The 20,280-nt window shown below is 37.4% G+C and overlaps 2 protein-coding genes across 2 annotated transcripts; both read right to left on the reverse strand.

The window, feature by feature from the left end:
- Positions 1–937: 937 nt before the first annotated feature.
- Positions 938–11,131, reverse strand: LOC145783948 (uncharacterized). Its single transcript, XM_082595710.1, has 9 exons — positions 11,122–11,131; positions 10,623–10,815; positions 9,408–9,562; positions 8,602–8,745; positions 7,388–7,572; positions 4,265–4,655; positions 3,854–4,017; positions 2,699–2,818; positions 938–1,129 (listed from the first exon to the last, which is right to left on the reverse strand). The coding sequence occupies exons 1-9, from the start codon at positions 11,129–11,131 to the stop codon at positions 1,049–1,051; spliced, it is 1,443 nt and encodes a 480-aa protein (XP_082451836.1). The 3' UTR covers positions 938–1,048.
- Positions 11,132–15,501: 4,370 nt separating this feature from the next.
- On the reverse strand, positions 15,502–16,005 carry LOC145783949 (uncharacterized). The gene has a single exon (XM_082595711.1). It carries the CDS (start codon positions 16,003–16,005, stop codon positions 15,502–15,504), a length of 504 nt encoding a protein of 167 aa, XP_082451837.1.
- Positions 16,006–20,280: the final 4,275 nt, after the last annotated feature.

Raw genomic sequence — 20,280 nt, forward strand, 5'->3', positions numbered from 1 at the left:
TTGGACCACACGCCGTGCCAACGTGTGAACTTATGATATTGTCTGGAGACTAATGCAATTTTGAACTTTGAGAAAAACCTTTTCGGGATGGGAGCCATGAGAAACTTGTTTACTAAAGGTGATTGCCAAGTCACCGCAAAACTCTTTGTTTCGCTTTTTATAAAATGAAAAATAAAACTTCGTTGCCAGATGGTCTTCGGATTTCCAGCACAAGAGCCAAAATGATAAGTTCGACAAATCATCTTGTGTTCATGTATCTATCACCCTGGTATTTTATTGGAAACTACTGCTCGCAAATTAACCGAACTACTTCTGGGTGTTGAAGGTGGACCTCGGGCTTCTGGAAGAATAACCTCATTGCCACATTTTAGGGCCTCTTTAAACAGATTTCCATTAAGGAAAAGCAATTTTTTGTGATTATCCTATGAGCTGGGGGCTTCCCCTTCAGACCCCCCCAACGCTTTGCCGTCTTCTCTGATGTGCGATCCACACAGCTACAAAGAAACACAATACATTTTTATTTCTTTGTTTGCGTCAGACAAAAATCCAAGTCGTGTTACATACTACCTGAAAAGTGTTTCGGTGCTCGTAAGCTACTGGTTGTTTAATTTTTGTGGTTGCATGACCTTTGCTAACATTAGTTGAGTAGCCCTGATCTAGGCTATCTCACTATGTTTGCTTCTTTCTAATTTAAGCTTTGCACGTTTTAATAGCAGGCTAAAGTTTTGTGCGCTGAAAAGCTGTTTTGTCAAAAAAATCTGCGATTATAACATTGATACATAAACTATAAATAGCCTACGCTTGTAACAACAAAGAAATAGGATAATCAAGATTTTGTAAAACATTTAATCTGTTGTCTGAGTTTAATCGGTTCAAAGATTAGATCTTCTTTCAAAACACAAACTTAGTACGGTAGCAGAAAGATTTCATGAGGTTTATTACGCTTGACTTGAAGAAAAGACAACGAAAAATGGGACACAAAAATATAAGTTATTTGGACTATTAGTGAGGTCAAAAGAATAAATATGAATTTCAAGTTGATTTTTCATCACGTTTTGTTTTCAGTTTTTTTGGTCAAAGAGTTGACAGCGACAGACATCAGGCGGAACTTTCCTCTAATCTTTGATACCTGAAAAATACATTTGTCACTTAGTCTACGCATTTTGTATTTCCTACAAGCATCGTGGATACTTCACAAAATGGCTCAAGTTGCGACCAAATGAAAGTTAGTGTTGGACACGAGATAGGCTAATTGTAACCGAGTGCAACTTTTTTGATGCATTCGTAAACGATTCCATTCACGACAACAAACACACACGTGATTGATTTCACTGCAAAGGTAATCGGAGTGATTAATTATTATCAAAGTGACCGTGATCGACTACCATAGCCAATACACATTGTCTAAGCTTAATTGTGATTGGAATCAAATAAATCGTTAAAGTAGAGCCTGATCATATAATGGATCCAGTTACATTGCGTATGTTTTCAAAGTAGTCATAAGCACTGCTTAACTCAGAGTAAAATAAGGAAATAATAAAATTAATTAGCATCTTAATAGGATTTATACGTTACTTTCATTTGACCTAATTGCCACCTCCCTCTGAGATGAAATAAGCTCTTTACAGATTAAAACGTGTAAGGTCTAGCTTGAAGACAAAATGGTTTAGACTCAGAAAGCTCATTCAAATTAGACACGCTTCAGACAAGCGATTTGAAACTATTGATCCACACTGATCATTTTTCATTTGATTTCAATCCAGTTTCCAGTCTTGTCGTTGGGCAGATTAATCCAAAGGAAAGCTAGTCGATTGTTGATTCGGTCTAATTTCACCAAAGTTTTCTCTACATCCTATGTCTGATTAAATCACCTTTTAGTCCAAATGAATTAGCAGAGTAAGTTTTAAAAAAATAATAACTGCCGGTCGGTGAACTTGTTTTTCCTTCTACCCAACTTTGAAGGGGATAAATTTGTGGGATATGTGAAGGCTATTTAGTCTGTTATAAGCGTCGTGATAGTATCGTACTATTATTTGACAATAATTACGAGAGAATTATTCAAAAGTTAAGAAAACATGTCTTTTCGTTCCTATTGAGTAAGCCGGACCCACAACAGAAGTTCCAGGTACGTACAAAATCTGGATCAAACTCCAGTTTGAGCCGGGGAGAATTATCTACCTGGACTAATCGTTTTGACACTTTCTTTGCAACAAGCCTGCTCCCCAATTAAATAAATCCTACTTAAAGTACTGTAGACGTCATAAGCAATAAGCATACGTGTCTTTTTAATTGATTGATTGAGGAAATCTTTATTCTCGGACTGGAAAGCTTCTTTTTAGAGCTTAATTCCAGCAGTTTCGCAAACTTGTGGAGGCTTTGAACTAGCCTATTGACGCAAGCCGGTCACCGAGTTTTACAGAATGAAATCATTCCATCCACTACGTTCCGCTGAATGGAGAGCAGTTATTAAAACGCATTGTTCAATCGCACACTCCGAGAGTCGAACAGCGCCTCTTGATCTTGCAGTTTCTTGTTAGTGACGTCAGGCGTCTGACCAACTGAGCTATCTGGGAGGAACAAAACACTAAGCAATGAATTTTGGCTTCATGTAACTTATTCACTGGGTTCAGTATCTTGGTCGTCGAGAGCATTTTTAAATTATGAAACGACATCGACCTTTTTTACTTTTGAAACTTACCTTCCCAGCATAGAGCTTTCGCGTGACTTCTCGAAACCGTTTTCCCAGCACAGTGTAAATAATGCAGTTGACAAAACTGTTTCCAAATATAAACACAGAACTGATGTACGAAAATATGTTCTGTGGAGAAAAAAAAACTTGTTTTATCTATCTGTAGATAAACCTTTAGACAATTAGATAAAGGCTAACTGTTCCGGCTCGATTTTCCTTTGTAGAATTATGATTGTGTTACCGTTGTTTTAACTTCATTTTTCAATGACGTGACCGGCCTGCCAACAGCAGGCATTCCACTTTGTAATCATCGCTTCTGCCGCATGCCCATTGCAAGTTTTGTAAAAAAAACACGTCCTTTTGTGTTAGTTACCAGTATTCCATTTCGTTAATACTGGATGATGCCTGACCAGCTCAGGGTAGAGTGGTTTCGCCTTCGGCTCTGATGCGAATAGATCTGAGATCGACTCAAGGTCGGGTTAAACCGAAGGCTTTAACAACGGTACCGATTGTATTCTTTCTTGCATAAAGCATTGAGAATAATTCGGGTAATAATGTGACATCGCAAACCAGATATAAAATTTAAAATGAGCTTTGTAGCTAAAAGACCTTTGCTGTTTACGAACCTTTACGAACGTGCGTGAGTTTACAATATTAGTTTGTGATTTTGCATAACTCTACCAATCGACTATTCGTTGTACCGTAGGCTACTTACTAAAATCAGGTTTTTATCCCCGTCGTCAAACTCAATTTTTAATCGTCAAATAAAGAATTGCAAGTTTGTTTGGCAGTTGAGATAGGGATATTAGGTAAACATTATACACTCTTACTCTATAAACAACAAAAATAGAAACTTTTCTGCAACACTAACATAGACAACTTTTAGCTTTTATCCAACAATGTGAGATCGCCGATACGGCTTATTTCCAGAAGGATGCACGGTTTCCTTCTTGGCCTCGGAAACTTAACCAGGTTTCGATCATTTTCTCGTAATTCCACTGTTTCGACTGAGTCGAGCGGGGCAATTTTAAAGGACAACTTATTGCTCTTTGAATGTTTTGATTGGTGCCAGCACTGCATCAAACAGCTTTTTACCAACAAATGACAGCAGAGTTTAAAAATTAGAAGAATTTTTAACATCATTAACAAAATAACAAATACTACCTGGAATAGTTTTATGTTGCTGGAATAAAGCTTTGTGTTGTATTGGTCAGTGTAAGGTGCGAGGAGAATATGCATGATAAGGGTGCATATTGCTGGGAGCAAGCAGACTGTAAAAGCGATCACCATTCTCAACAATATCCTTTGCATTCTTGATCCAGCTTTTCCTTTACAAAAATTAGATTCAAAAGTTAAATAAATTACCTGCGTCCTACATTTTATGAACGAAGTTAAAAATGTCCATATGTAGTCTTTTATTTAGCCTACAACAGTGACGGATCCAGTGAGGGGAGCGATTGCCGCCGTAAAGAAACTTGCTGAATCCGTAGGCTACCTGATTCACAAGGCGATTTAGACTGTTCTAGACTTAGTGTCAAACGTTTTATTCACTTGTAAATTATAAGAGTGACTGACCTCTAGAACTTTTTGGTTTTTCTTTTTGAACAGCTCCTTTTTGCAGAATGTGCAAGGAAGATGTATCACTGTGGCATCTATACAAGGCGGTCTTGCAAGGTAGAGGGGTGATTTGTGAATGCAAGTTTGGAAATGATTTTCGAGCGTAACTTGATGTTGCGGGCACAGATAGATATTGACTGGTTTTTGATGAGCTCTGAAGATTTTGTCCAACATGTTTTTCTAGTTTAGAAGCGTGATTTTTCACCTTTGTGTCATCGACAACGGCGGACTGTATGTTGTCCACGGAGACACAGGAGGATACACAAGGAGAAGAAGAAGGATGAGAATGTTCTATTTTCTCACATCTGCTTCTTGGTTGGCTCCGTAAGCTGGAGCCTTCGTTGGATTTCTGTAAAATGATTTGTACCTTGTAAGAAAATCAAGAAAATCAAGGGGCGCGAGCTTTACAAAAATATTCAGTGTTTTTGCAGTTCACGTTTAGTTTTGGAAACTGGGAATCACTGGCAGGGTTATATGCAGACAGAGCTTTTGTTGCGCTTATTCTGCAATCTGTCTTCGTTAACTGTATGTCAAAAAGAATAAAATCCATTTAGTGCTAGCAGCCTGTTCATTACATTTATCGCGAAGCTCGGCATCCAAACCTTTGCCTTTAGTTAACCGATAAAGAGTGGCCTAAATTTAGTTATCAAAGTACTCAACTTTATCAAAGCTTGGGGGTTATAAAACTGAAGCTCTTTGCAGTCATTGTTGGTCGGTTTTAAATCTTTATCCTTGGACTGACAAAACCTTGATAGGTTATTCCTGGGAGTTTTGCATATTTGTAGAGGCTCTTAACGCAGGGCCGGTTACCGAGATTAGCAGGGTGAAGTTTTCCGATTGTTGAAGTGTTGTTGCCCGGGAATTATTCCATTCACTAGGTGCCGCTGAATGGAGAGCAGTTTTGAAATGCGTTGCTCAAGCGCACACCCCGAGAGTCGAACTTGCGCCGCGTGATCTTAAGCCGGGTGCGTAACCACTAAGCTAACGGGGCGGATTTGTAAGATTTGTAAAATCCGATCTTACAAATCTGAGAGCATTTTGATCGAGCGTTCGTCTTAATCTATCTTTGAAGACTGTCATCAAAGCAGTGAATGAAATTATAGCGCACGCTCTGAATATACGCTTATTCAAACGATTGTGCAATGAGAATGACGAAGCTTTTGAGCGCATACTACTCCACACCGAAGTATGATGACTTTCCAAGGGAAATTGCCTTGCACAATTTTATTCGCTGTTTGAAACTGTCGTGGAATTTCTACAGAGTTGTGACTTGATAGTGTGACCCTGACCTTGCGAATGACGTCCTGGTTGTGAGAAATGATATCGCCTACTTGTCAGACATATTTTCCAAATTTAACGAATTGAATTTATCCCTTCAGGGTAACGAAATAAGCTCGTGTTGTATCAGCGAAATTTAGCTACACGAAAATCTTTCTAATTCTCAAGCTTGCATCAACTTGATACCAGTGACAAAGGCATATCTGATGTTGATGTAGAGACGTACAGGCAATTATCTTCAAGAAGTACACAAAGGCATGGGAGTTCGATTCCAGGATGTATTCCAGTCCAGTTAGAAACCCTGACTGGATAATCGACCCATTCTGTGATATTTCCGAACATGGAATTCTTGAGGAGGAACTGATAACATTGCAAAGCGATTTTGCACTCAAACCGAAGTTCAATAACTCGTATCAAATTGTTCTGGCTACAGAACCAAATCAAAGAGAAATACCCTCACGTGTAGAATCGGGTCAAAGTTTTTATCATTGCCTCTCCCAGCTCATGCTTGGTGGCGCGTGCTTTCAGTGCCGTGACAACACTTCTGGATAATAAAAGAAGCCGTTTTGACATAGTTAGACGGGGAGACTTAAGATTGTTCCTATCCAAACTGAAACCCGATATCAAGAGGTTGATGACATTGCACCGGCTTCATCCGTCTCATTAGAGTTGGACTTTAAGCTGTGATGAGTGGAAAGTAACTTTGGTTTTACAGTTTTTGTCGCAGGGGGCTTTTGATACTCTGTTCGTTGTCCAGGGGGGCGCTATTAAAAAAAAGTTTGGGAAACTGGCTTAAAGCAAAATCTTTCTTCTCGCGTTATTTCCTGGCTTTTTGTGAACGACGTTACATTTTCTTGGAGCTTAAAAAATTTGGGTAACGTTGTTACCAGTTGTAGTTTCACAATTTTGCTAATACGAATTTTATTACTGTAAGCTATAAAGTTTTCATAAAAGTTCTTCGTGACTCCAAAGAACGTGCAATTTTAGCACGATTAAACGAATGTCCACAAAATTCATGTTTTTTATTACCCCAATACGTACTTTCTTTGGCTGTGAGCCACACGCACGCGAAAACGAGCACATAACTTTATAAAAATCTACCATTTTTAACTCAGCGTGGTTAATTTGACAATAATGATAGTAATTACCCAATATACGTGGCCAGGGCCGTGAAGAGAATAATTTAATTCCGGTAGCCTACCAATGAGGTTCTTGGGCCCCAAATTAAGGCATTTTTAAGAAAATCTCACTACCGGTATATCCAAAAAATAAGGGGCAATTTCTTCCAAATCCCAGCCCCTTGAAAAGGTCACGGGCGCCTAAAGTCAAACCTGGCCCGGGTCCAAAGGTATCCCCTGGACTCCCGCCCCTTTGCCAACGCTACTGTGTGTGGCAAAGCATATTTTCGAAATCCGCGCTCTCTTCCCTGAGAAAGTATTTACTTTAGAATTGTTGTTCCTTACAAATTGCGGTGTCCGATGTTTTCACACCTTTTCTAGAGGGGTGGGCTGCGGGAAACACTTACAAAAAATAAATAAATTAAATTGTTACTCTTCAGCGCCAAAATTAGTCTATAACCTACCGATGTAACTCACTCTCTGACTTCTTCATGTTTTGGCTAATATTTAAAGATAAACAAGTACGAGTATGACATTAAAGTAGTTAATTCACCATCGTGGGAAAAAATGCGGTAGCGGATCTTAGGGAAACACTTGATCACTTATTTTTCTAGATGATCTGCTATTGCTCCATCACTACTTTTATCTATAAACTTTAGATTACTTCAAAATAAAACCAACTCACCTGATTTTTTCTTCTGAAAGCTCGAATGGTACAAATATTTACAACCCACACAAACGTTAGAGGTATGAATAAAGAGAACAAGTACATGGTTAGAATCAGGTACATCCCTTGGGAGTTGCTATGCACTTTGCTGTGAGTTATTTCCATGCTTGTCGTGCCCTCTATTGGTATTGTCTCTGTTATTGCTAAGAAATAAAAACATACTCAAGTATAAAGAAAACACAACAAAACTAACTTTAAACAATAAATTTTAATTCCTATAGTTTTTAAAGGAGCTTGTGCCATAAGCTCTTGACTTTTTAGTAAATTGAGGCTCAAATTTACTATTTACGTCGTATATCTCAACCTGCAAAGGTCAGTGGGGGTTATCAATCTTGACCACCGCTACAACAAAAGTATAAAAGTTTTATGCAAGTGATGATTGTAAATTGGCATTGGCTCTGACTGCGTCATCTCTTTCGATTGACGATCTGATATGACGTAAAACACACTCAAGAAATGCATCGATACAAAAATACTTCTGTTTTGGTCATGACTTCATAGAGCTTGGACGACAGTGCATGTATTGAAAGACATTATCGTAACAAGTGTGAAAACAGCTTTGATTGACACTGGGTCGGCTGCAGATAAGTTTCACAATCGACAGTTTAATGGCTGTTTGCTTCGAAGCTATTAATAGCTTTGGCGACGTAAGGTCACATTAGTTAGATACTGACACGTGGTTTGCGTTTTAATAACGGCAATTATTAAGTTACAGGTGTGTTAACTGATGCACAGCAACGGAAGTGTGTTAAGCGTCATAAGAATTCGACAAGACTTAATTGTCTTGGAAAATGTTCATTCAAAATCAAATCTGTATTATTTTGTATACCCAACTTTACTGTTAAAATTTCGTAAAAGGGGAAAAAATAGCTCTGCAAACAATAATAATTGCAGATAATTAAAATAAACACTTGACAAATTTGTCCTGTCACTCCATAACTAGACCTCTATCTTAATCCCGTAGAACCTCTGTTTTGTTTGCCATCGTATTCACATGCCGTAATCATTTTGAAATTACTGTAATGAAAATTTTACTTCTTAAAAAACATGTTTTTCCTCAATCATGTTGTCACTCAAAATGGCGGCGATAGTGGCTTTGGCTTGACCATTAGTTTGAACGGAAACAAGGTAATGAAGTGCTGCCAAAGAATATCTTACTCAATGTTTTTTACCTGTTGAAAAAGATTGATTTTTTGGTCCAGTCCCAAATGTGGGGAGGTGTGTGGTCAAATGTGTTGAGCTGTTGAGCAATGAAATCCAAGGCACAATTGGTTTGACATCTCTTGGAATAACTTCAGCAGCCAAAATAAAAGTGGCTAGAAATTCAAAATAACATTAGTTAGGTCTATGCTAGTTTCACTTCATGAATGATCGTTTTTTTTTGCTTACAACTCCCTTTGAACTTGCATATTACCGATATGTCGATGGAGTGTGTTTCATGTAGTTTTAAAATTTAAACGAACATCTCCTTAGGTATTAATAATTTAATCTAAAACAAGAATGGCATGAAGTCCGCTAGCCCACTTTTGCAACGATATCTATTATTCTTTTCGAATCAAAAGGTCGCAAGACATAAAAATAATTCAAATCGGCAGAATAAACCAATGGCATTAAAAAAGTCATTTAACATTAAATATTTGCAATTGTCATTATCTTGAAAGGGTAAGGAAAGCAAAAAGATTCTGGTTGAACGTCGGCTTTCTGTTAATTTGCAGAAGCTTTTCTTGAACAGAAACGTTGTTGGCATCAACAAAGATCAATACGCAAACCCAAGTAATCATTTCCACTATACCCCTCAGGCGAAATGATAAAATTAAACTTTCTCATGGATAAAAGCCGTGATTAAATTTTGCACAGTGTATGTAGGTCTACCATAGTTTATCGGTTTTTGCTTGCCGACGATACGATTAAAAGATAAATCCAAGGCTTAAAGATAGAAATTAACCACAACAGTTCTTTAATTAACCCTAATGGACACCTGAGACCATGCCATATGTTGTGGATTTTGTCATCAATGGAAAAATGCCGTAGATGGTTGACAGTACCCAAATAGCAACAATCAAGATGAGAGCACGTTTCTTGGTAAAGAAGTGCTTCGCTTCATATTGAAAAGGACGAGATATTGAAATATACCTGTGGAAAAACATTGGCGATCAGTAGGGGTGTCCAGAGAGGGAGTACTTTGGGAACCGGGCTTAAAATTATTTCAGGGCTCCGGAATTTTTTCACGAGCGAATAGAATAAAATACTCCGTTTTCTTTGAAGTTTTATTACGCTTTGCGCAGTCTTTTATTTAAGGGGGCCCGGGCTTTTAATTCGTACCTGGCCTAATTTATCCTCTCAAAGGCCCTGTTGGCATATTCTGTCAAGGCTTGATAACTGCGGCAAAAATGTAGTTCCGCTTTTCCGCTAAATCATTTTTTATCATTCATTACAACTCTTTCTCGCCAAGCATTTTTCCGCAGTTCCATGAACAAAACCGACGGTTCTGTTTATGGGTCTGTTTATAAACAAAACCAACTGTTTACGTAGCTTTCCGCAGCGGGATCGATTCGTGGTAGCCTACAATTTTCTAGAATCTGGAAAATTTCCCATTCTAAATTTTGTCACCAGTTGCCTTTAAATTACTTACTGAGCAATGCCACTCCACCCACTGACTGGAATATTACTAAAATCAGCAGTTTAAAAAAGATCATTAAATCTGTAGATATTGTGCTACAAACGCATAGCTTTTGTGTCGCGCATTAAACAAGCATTGTTTTGAAATGATGCCGGGTGCAAAATATTCATATAAGATAAAATAGAAATGATAAAGAAACATTGGCAGCGCAACAGCAGCCAGACAAGGTATCGAAACCGCTGTAAGCTAATTAAAGTCTGTTCACCAACTCTAAGAAACTGAACTAAACATATCCTATCCTACTGCTCCTGCTAAAATCTATCTGTTTGGAACGCTTGGTTTAAACTTTAGATCCTCAGCAATAGTTCACTTCTACACAAAGAATTTTATTGTCAGAGACTGTCAAGGTTTTCATTACAACTTATGTATTGTTAACAGCACTTCAATTAAGTTTGATGACATATGTTGCACAAGGGGTGATTTCAATCCTTATGTTTTGAAAGAAGGTCCATGTATATTTTTATGAACTTAATATATTTCATTGTAATACCATCACTCAAAGAAATTATTAACCTGTCAAAACTTGAAGCTGCCAGACAATAGACCGATACACTGAGTGTGAGGATGGTGAAGATACCCACACTGTACAAAAACTCGGGGGAGTGGCTTCTTCGGAGATCTGGAAACTCCCCGGGATTGTTGAAGGAAAGAGTGTGGTAGGTTTCAACGTGGAATTGATACAGAAGAGCAGGAATCACCAAAATACCTTTAAATAAAATTATTAAATATTGATGGAAACCCTGTGCAAAAGTTTCCAAATCAAACGATCTTTTTTTCTGCAAAAGCAGAAAAATGTTTTATCGAATTTATCAATTTGGTAAACCAGTTTAACTTTTTTGTCGTATTCGTTTATTTCTGGTGTTTTAAAAATTAGATTAAGCAGACACAAATACTGTACAAAGAAGCCAATCTTCTTGTTCATTTTTAAAGATGGTGATTTATCAGACAACTCCGTTAACCTCAAAATTATGTGTGTGAAAGTGTTTTTTTTTTACTGCAGTGGTCAACAAACATTTTGCCATCCAAATGGATGTAAAACCTGCAAAGCAATTTGGAAAATGCTGTGTTCTATAAAGAGATTTACTTTGTGAATGTTGTACAAATAAACTTATAAAGTCAATTAATAAATGGTAAGCATAAAAGATCAATTCATAACACAAAATATATCATTCTCACCGACTAGTAAATCGGCAACGGCAATTGACGCTTTGAAATATCCATAAGGTGTATGAAAATATTGATCCAACCTCACCACCAACAGGACAGTTATGTTTGCTATGATGATTGCGATTGCAAGCAAATAAAAAACAGCCATCGACGCTATGGTCGCCACCCTAGAAAACAGAAAAAATGTTCAAATCCCCATTCGTCAAGTGTGATTTCACTGAAACACAAAAAATAAACTGGGTAATGTATCCAAACAGCAAATCAGTCGCTTTTACATTGATTCAACGTCTGCAGAATGTAAAAACGACTGCTTTATGGTCTGGGATAAGCCGGATCTTTCACTGAACGTTCTGCATAAGATATTTTACCTGCAGGCAGGAGTCATGATGCTGTATGCCGTGTACAGTGAAGGTGCCTCATTAAAGACGTCCAGACTAGCTCCTGCACCAAAGGACCGGCAGAACGGCAACCAACCGATGATCCATTCGTCGTAAGCTACCCCACGCTTGTATTGTAAAATTTGTTCACATTGGCGAGAAATTTCTGAATCGGAACTAAAATAATTTTTTTTATTGAACTATTTGTTGTAGTTTTAATAGTCAATAAATAGATACGATTGGATAACAAATACTGAAAGCGAAGTTATTAGATCAAATGGTTGAGCTTTTTCAAATAAAAAAACAGTATTGCGTCTAATTCAAGTTTTAGTTTTGAAACTTTGCTTTGGCTGTATGTTACACTTGACTCTTGACGCGAAAAGACGTTTTGTGTGAGCACCGAAGCTCCATCGAATACACAGCCATGGCAAACGTAAGAAATAGAAATTATTGTTTATGTCATAGTGTGGATGAAGAAAACAATAGCCTACTCACTTGTTGCTGTAAGTTCCACATGTTTTTTCAAAACCACTTGGATCACAAAACTTATCGTACGCGAGACTGTGAAATGACGTAATGGCGTGCTGCCTCGTGGAACAAACTTCTTTTATCTCGAAGCAGTTACAATATGTCAAGGCTGCAACATAAGTTGTTAAAAAACTTTTAATCACTAGGCACTTGTTAATTGTCATTAATATCAATTCATTAGCAAATAGTTAAAACCTCTTAATCATGAATCAATCGTAAGATTTGCTGATTTACTGTAGTTTGAGAGGCACAGACAAGCAAGCAATTTAAATAAAGTAGCGCGTATTTACACCACATTTTGTCTCGAAGTAATTAATCTTAATTTTTTAGAATCAACATACAGACAAGGAACCCTGCACTCAGTGTAAGAGCCAGAAATTAACATGTCAGTGTATTGACGATTTCAGGAACACAAACGTATCGATGAGATGAGAAAACCTGAGTTTTCAAGTTTGAGTTTTCATTTTAATGATGTTGCCAACAACACGAAAAAATGATGTAGCCTACCAACTAAGGTGTTCGAAATTAATTCTATTGAGGCAAAACTACACTTGGTTTGAAACCATTGCAAAATATTTGCTTGAAACACACCATGCCTTGCAAAACATCAACAAACATGATGAACTACCGTGCACTTTTGAATTGTACAAAGCTTCCTGCGTTTTGAGATGCAAGTAATGACAAATGAATTATGATGATCGATTGAATTAAAATAGTTTGGCTTACAAACCTACTTATAACAAGTCATCAAATTTTATAATGGGTGAATTGGTGCATCAAAGCGTAACGAAATAGTCCGGGCACTATTTTAAAGAAGACATTTCGATTTCTACTAGAGAAAACAAACCAGTAAAACTTGTAATAAGTTTGCAGTTTTTGCAAGAGGGGGCGAATAGCTAAGAAATTAGTAATGGTAATCGTCATCATATGTATCATATAACCGATGCGTGCTTCCGATGAAGAGTTAGTAAATTTTGCCACCATCCTCTATGTTGTGAAGTGTCGCAAAGTGTTCTTAGTTGGCAAATTTGTTTTAATTTTTGAGCATTTTATTCGCTGTCTGCCATGGGAACTGCTTCCAGGAAAGTGACCGCCCAGACAGAGATCTTCGTATTTTTCTTTCCTGATGCTATGCCCAAGAAATATGATTTTTACTGTTTTAACATTTTTCTTTGAGTCATACTGTTCACTGATTTCCTGTTTTGTTGTACGCGGTTTAAAACTTCTACATTTGTCATATAATCTGTGTATGACATCCGAAGCATTCTTATGTTTGTCAAAACTTACAGCTGAAAGGTGCATCTAAACTTTTGGACCGCGTGCATTCAAGGATTGTATGTAAATTTAGTTTTGTTGTTTTCAGCTACGTTGCAAGTTGGTTTGTTGGCCGTAATAATAACGAAATTATAAGCACAATATCAAAGATAGCACGACACTGCTTCATGCCCAGCGTATTCAATAAGTTAAAGGGGTGTTCAACTGTTCAAACGTTTCCCCAGGAAGGCCAAATTTGATAATGCGGAATGACACGCGGGCCAACAATCTCTGATAAACTTGTTTTGCTCAAAAAATGGTGCATTTTATATTGATATTCTGTTATTTAATATCATTTTCGTACAAAAAAGCAGTAGTCTGTGCAGGTTTATGTGTTTTGCTAAATACATTACACATCACGGGATGTGATGAGTTACAGTGATAGGCTATAAGTTATCAGCTTTTCCATTATAAATTGAAAACCGGGATATAGTGAGTTTGCTTAATACTCACTAAGACCCCGATTAAAACATCCAGAAATTTTGTAAAAATACAGCTTTGTTGATGTGGAAAATGAAACCAATGTCTTGATTTCAATACTAAGGTCAAATTCGGTTCAAGGTTAGTGGTAGTGGTAGACAAGCATAAAACATCACGTAGGTACGCGAGAGTCGCTCAGCTTTGAACTCAAGTAGTTCTCGTTTAAGTTCACAACCGAGAACGTCTGCTCCCACAAATATGTTGAGCCAAACAAGCTCAACGCTTTCCTTGCAAAACATTTGTATTTCTGGAATTTGTTTTATTTTAGCTGCTTGGTAAAAAAGCACATAGGAAAGATGTTGCCGTCGCTTTGTCACTCGGCATCGCAGTGAAGCTCAGTAAGCTACAGGAACAGGTGAGCCAGAGCCTCGTTAGGGTTCACGCAGAAAGAAGTAAATGGCAATAAGTCCTTCTCATCTGGGTCAAAATCCGTAAAGCGATGGTAAAATTCGCTAGCAAGACTATGAATGAATGCTCGCATATCACTATAGTCGTTAGCACCCTGATTGATCTCGCAATTATGACGCAATAATGATTCTAACTTTTTGCTGGCTTTTCTCTTGTCTGTCAGAAAATGCTAGCTGTATTATTTTCTTTGAATGCATATTAAATTGCTATGATTTTGCGTGCCCGCGGGCCAAAAATAACACATTGCAAAACAACAGGCGCGGGGGCCATATAAAAACGTATCGCGGGCCGGACTTTGGACACCCCTGTGTTACACATGTCGGATTCAAGTAATGATAAATAGCTTATTAGAAATGTTTAACCTCAAGTAATCAAGCGGCTTACAAATTGATTTGCAATACCTCACTAATTGTCATATTACAGCTACACAAGCGTTTACTAATTGTTTACAATGATACAGCTTCGGTAGAGAGTTTGTCTTGTTGAACCATAGGCATACGAAGCCGAGCAACGTTATCAAGTTTAGCATATTTAAAGATTATTATATTTACAAAAACACAAAACTACGCAACAATTAAATATCGAACGTTTTCGACATCACAAGATGTCCTCTTCAGGAATAACATGATGTTCGCCCTTCGTTTCTGAAGATGGCCAATGAGACTGAGATCAAGTTTCTTTTTTCTTTTTTTAGTGTTGACTTTGGTCAGTGTAGGCTACATGAGTGCGGAGATGGCTGATGAGGCCTATCTGTGCGGTGAAACTTCTGCTGCAGGATGGACATTGGAAGGATGGTTGGCTAGGGCCAGGGTTGTTTGAGGCTCGGGCCTTGCGATGTTCTCGTTTTCTGACAGCAGATAGCGTACGGTGTTTCTCAGCTGATTCTGCGCCTTTATAAATAAGACTGCGCCATGTTGGTCGTTCTGCGGCTAAATCTTCCCACGAATCTACGCCGATGGCGAATTCTTTCATGGAAGCTTTTAAAGTGTCCTTAAAGCGTTTTCTTTGACCACCTACATGACGTTTGCCGTTAGTCAGTTCTCCGTAGAGCAGTTGTTTAGGAATGCGGTGGTTCGGCATCCGGTGGACATGGCCAGCCCATCTTATTTGTGCCTTTTTTACGAGGGTAAGAGTGCTGGGCATGTTTGCTTTACTGAGAACTTCAGTGTCTGGGACTTTGTCCTGCCATCGAATCTTGAAGAGCTTTCGGAGGCAGGGAGGTGGAAGTGGTTCACCTGCCTTTCGTGTCTCCTATAAAGAGTCGAGGCCTCACATGCATACAGAAGGGTCGTCAGAATAACGGCTTTGTAAACTTTTAGCTTTGTGGGCAGCTTGATTCCCCGCCTCTCCCATACGTTAGACCTCAATCTACCGAAGGCGATAGATGCTTTGGCGATTCTGTTGTTGATTTCCAGGTCAATGGTGGCTGTGTTAGAAAGAGTACTACCGAGATACTTGAAACTTTGACATGCATGTATTATCTGGTCGTTTACAGTGATGAGTGGTTTGCTATAGGATTTTCCAGGGGCTGGTTGATACATTGCCTCTGTTTTCTTAGTGCTGATTGTTAGTCCAAAATTATCGCAAGCAGAGGAGAACTCCTCTTCAGGAATAGCATACATACAACTTAACTACATAACATGTATGTATGTTATTCCTGAAGAGGACATCTTGTGATGTCGAAAACGTTCGATATTTAATTGTTGCGTAGTTTTGTGTTTTTGTAAATATAATAATCTTTAAATATGCTAAACTTGATAACGTTGCTCGGCTTCGTATGCCTATGTTTACAATGAGTGACTTAAATTTGTCCCTTGAGAGTGAATCATACTATTTAATGGAACAAAGGTTTGGCTAGTGAAGACTGAAGATAAATTAATAAACTCCACCCACAAGCAAGTTGTAAATTTAAATCTGCTGTTTACAATACATCAATAAAAATTTCTGTATTTTGCACCTCATCTTTATTCTTTTTTAGTTTGTTTGCATTATTTGCTTGCATATCTTTGCAGTCTATACACTCTGCCATATTTTCATAGAGCCTTGACTAATTAACGACTACCATACATTTCGACTACGAATATCCCGTTAGTTTATGTTATGGAATAAAAAAATCAAGGAGGTGTGTAAAGTTTTTAATGAGGCCCGGATTGAACGTAAATGGAAGAAGCCATGCTCGGTAAATAGGCCTATGCATCACTGGCATTTTCATTTTCGTGCAGTCCGGGCCTTAAATGACTTAGGCTAAAGACTATGGCATAAACTATTGGAAAAAATACTCAATTACTGTCGAGTTTATAGCATTTTCGTTTGATACAGTTTAGTGTGAAAGTGAAAGACAAGGGATCTGATCAATGATGTGGTAACTTTGTCAAAACAAACAGATTTATTCAGCCTAAACGCTTAGGCTATGTGTTTTGGGCTAAAATCGTTGCCAATTAAAAAGTAATTTCTAATTTTGAAGGTGTAACAAATAAAAATACTAAAATAAACTTACCGTCTAAATAAATGATCAGTGAAGTTGACAGCAAATTAAAACTGTAGATTATATCTGTGCAATTGCACAGTTCCATTTTCGGATCCACCTCTCAAACCTTTCCAAGTTTATATTCAGCCTGAGCAGCCACAACAGTTTTGCAGTCTAGCAAAAAGTTCCTTGATCAACAAACAACACGATGATATGACCAACTTACATGTACTGGCAGAGACGGTCATCATTATTATTATTATTGAAAAAGAAGAAGATCTCACAATATTCGTTTTCAAGTTTTCTTCCTTAAATTAAATTTAGATTCTCGTAAACTAGACAGCTAAAATATGACATTTAAACTTTTCATACGATTTAATAAATTAACTGTTTAAATTACAATCTAGTGAATCAAAGTCTAAATGAAATAAATTCGATATAATTGCCATATCTAGCAATGACGGCTGGGTTAGCTGCAAAACAGTTTTACAAATGTTGCATTTCTCGTTTTATCCCAGCCCTCTCACAAGCAAGACACCGTTGTTTGTAATTTGCTAAAATGGCTCATATCACAATGTGACTTCTCAGACAGCAAACCCGTCATTTTTATGTTGATTTAAAGTCTTCAGATGTTCTTCAGACGTTGAATCAATGTAAAAAGGACGGAGTTTGTTGTCTGGGTTATTACGTCTCTCGCAGAGACAATTCGCATCAAGCTACAAGCCAACAGACTATTCGTCATTTTTGTCTTTCCATGAAGTTCATTTCGGTCTGAAAATCACACTAAAATGCATTTTATATTCTAATCCATGTCGTGTTTTTGGTTTAGATGAAAAGCAAAATTGATATGGTTTATGAATGATTCATGCAAAAATGGTCTTTTAAAACAAAACCTCTAATTTCCATTTCTTAATCAAACATTGTTTTTAAGCTTCGTTGAAAACGTTTAAAACGTTGAAAACGAAGCTTAAAACGTTAAAACGTTAAGTGTTTTTAAAACGTTAAGCTTCGTTGAAAACGCTGTTTGCCTTGAAGCTATGATGAAGCTGATGCTGTCAAATCAATAACCTAACTTTAAGCGTGTGAGGTAATCTCAAGAAAGCTTTTGCAATGAAATTATATTAAAAACTTTCTAAAAAGCACGATTTTCATAAAAGCTTTCTAATGAAACTCTGTTTTAAATTAAAACTTAAAAGTGCTCATCATGTCTGAGTCAAAACTTTTAACCATTGCAAGCTGAACTAGCAAGCGCAATTTGCAACGTGGAGATGAACTTTCTAGCCAAACTGTCACTCAGAGCAATCTTTTTTATCAGTGTCAACTTCTCCTTGAACTTGCATATACGTCAACACATTTCACATTCAAATGTTTTTGCATAAGTGCTGCATTGCAGCAGCTGCATGGGAATATCGTTTATCTTCAAGGAAGGACCATCATTCTCTTTGGAACTTTTTTAAGCCACAATTTTTAATTTTAGGCTACTTGCCAATTAGCCTAATCTCTGTAATACAATATCGATGACCGGTCTGCGTCAGTGGTTCAAAGTAATAATAATAATGTTATGGTTTTATTTATTGTCGCTCTACAACAGCTAAGGTCTTTTAGCGACTTTTTACTATGTTGTCACATTATTACCCGATTTATTCTTACTGCGTTACACAAGAAAGAACACAATCGGTGACGTTTTTAATGTCTTCGGTTTGACCCGACCTGGAATCGATCTCAGATCTACCAGCACCAGAGCCGAAGGCGAAACCACTCGGCCACTGAGCTGGTTGGTGGTTCAAAGTCACTGCAAGTGTGCGAAACTAGCAGGATTATTAGCGAACCATTAGAAGTCCATGATTAAGCTTTCAAAGACGTTTTTTTAGCCGGAGAATAATTTTCCCACAATCAATAAATCAAAGTAGAACAAATTTGTTGCGAAAACTGCAACCAAAACAAATTTCTCGAGATTACCTGAAACCTAGCTACTGTAGGCTATTCGGCTGTCCTGCTACTCCAAAAAAATATTAAACTGGTGGCTTGCTTGCTGCCAAGCTGTTACTCTGAAATTGAGGCTAATTAAAATAAACGTTTGAAATGATTTGTGGATTTGCATTCATTGAAAGCAAGAAAAAAAAGCACGCGTCATTGTGCGTGGGGCTTGTAGCCAAGAGTGGCTAACAAAATTGTAAGCACATTTGGCTAATTACGAATTTAGAAAAGTTATAATATTTTCTTCGTTTGACGTCCTTTAAAGGCTGCATTGCTAAATACAGTATTATGTATTATTGAATACTTTGAAGTTAAGCAATTCTCAGAGAAAAACGATAAAATCTTTCGCTACCTTCAACGCCTCCAGTAAATAAAAGTAAAAAGAAAATTCTGCAACAGTACGAACTTTTAGCCTTGCCTAAAATTAGCTGACAGTTCTGCATATCAGTTCAGTTTGTTTTCATTTCTGACCATCACAACGAAAAAAAAAAACAATATAGCCCATGCCAAACATAGCAGAGGTCTAGAAAAAGGTAGAAGCGACAAAACGCGGACGTTATAAACTGCATGATGCCAAAGCAGAAAAATGAGTTTAAAATATGGCACGGTCGCAACTCGCAACACCTTATATACTATGTAGGCTATCTATGTCGTCATACGTTTATAAACAGTCTGTGGGCCTATTGTTTTCACAAACTTTTACAGCGTTAATTCTTTGCAAAAGTTACCAATTAACAAGTCGTACTTAAACATAGTTTTACACTGCGATTCGAACTGCATAGTTTAAAATGCAAGAATGTTTTCATCTCAATTAAAACCTGCTAAACAACAGCTTAAAACTAAGCTACTCAACTTAGCATGTATGTGGTGACAACAGATGTCCTTTATCTGCTATCACATCTCAGCATCAAATTAAAAATAGCAAAATACCGTTTGCGTAGTAAAGCGTCATTAGTTGAAACGACGCTATCTTTTGAAATACCAAATCGGAAATCCTATATCTGCTATCGTGCTGCTGAATTGAAAATGGAATGATTGGGGCTGTCATTACACAGCAGATCGACAAGCTCATATCAATTTTCAGAACCAAGAATTACAACATAAGTTTAGCCTATGGTCAATTTGAGGGCACTGATTTCAAAACAATCCGTTTAGTTTTGTAGTAACGAATTATTATTATTTAACCACTTCTTTTTCCAAATGTTTATTATGCGCAAGTTGGTAAGCTAACGTTGCCTAATAAGTAATAACTGCAGGAGTGCAAAGCAAATAAGACTTACACATAAGTCTCAAGGGGAGCACTTGAGCAGCATAGGAGTATCAGGCAGACTTGGACAACTAGATAATTCTAGTTGTTTAATTCGATGAATTAGAGCAAAATGTTAGTAGGCCGGGGACATAGTGTAGTAGGCCTATGTAAATTTCTAATCTAATTTGGTAAAAACTTGTTTAC

This window comes from Aplidium turbinatum, chromosome 15 (genome assembly GCF_918807975.1).
Source record: "Aplidium turbinatum chromosome 15, kaAplTurb1.1, whole genome shotgun sequence".
Taxonomy (NCBI): domain Eukaryota; kingdom Metazoa; phylum Chordata; class Ascidiacea; order Aplousobranchia; family Polyclinidae; genus Aplidium; species Aplidium turbinatum.

Coding starts and splice junctions, on each gene's coding strand:
- LOC145783948 (XM_082595710.1), bottom strand. Junction 8,746..9,407: donor AACATATGGCATGGTCTCAG/GTGTCCATTAGG, acceptor TTGAATTTCTAG/CCACTTTTATTTTGGCTGCT. Junction 4,656..7,387: donor CTTTCAGAAGAAAAAATCAG/GTGAGTTGGTTT, acceptor ATCATTTTACAG/AAATCCAACGAAGGCTCCAG.
- LOC145783949 (XM_082595711.1), bottom strand. CDS start 16,005: ATGTATGCTATTCCTGAAGAGGAGTTCTCCTCTGCTTGCGATAATTTT.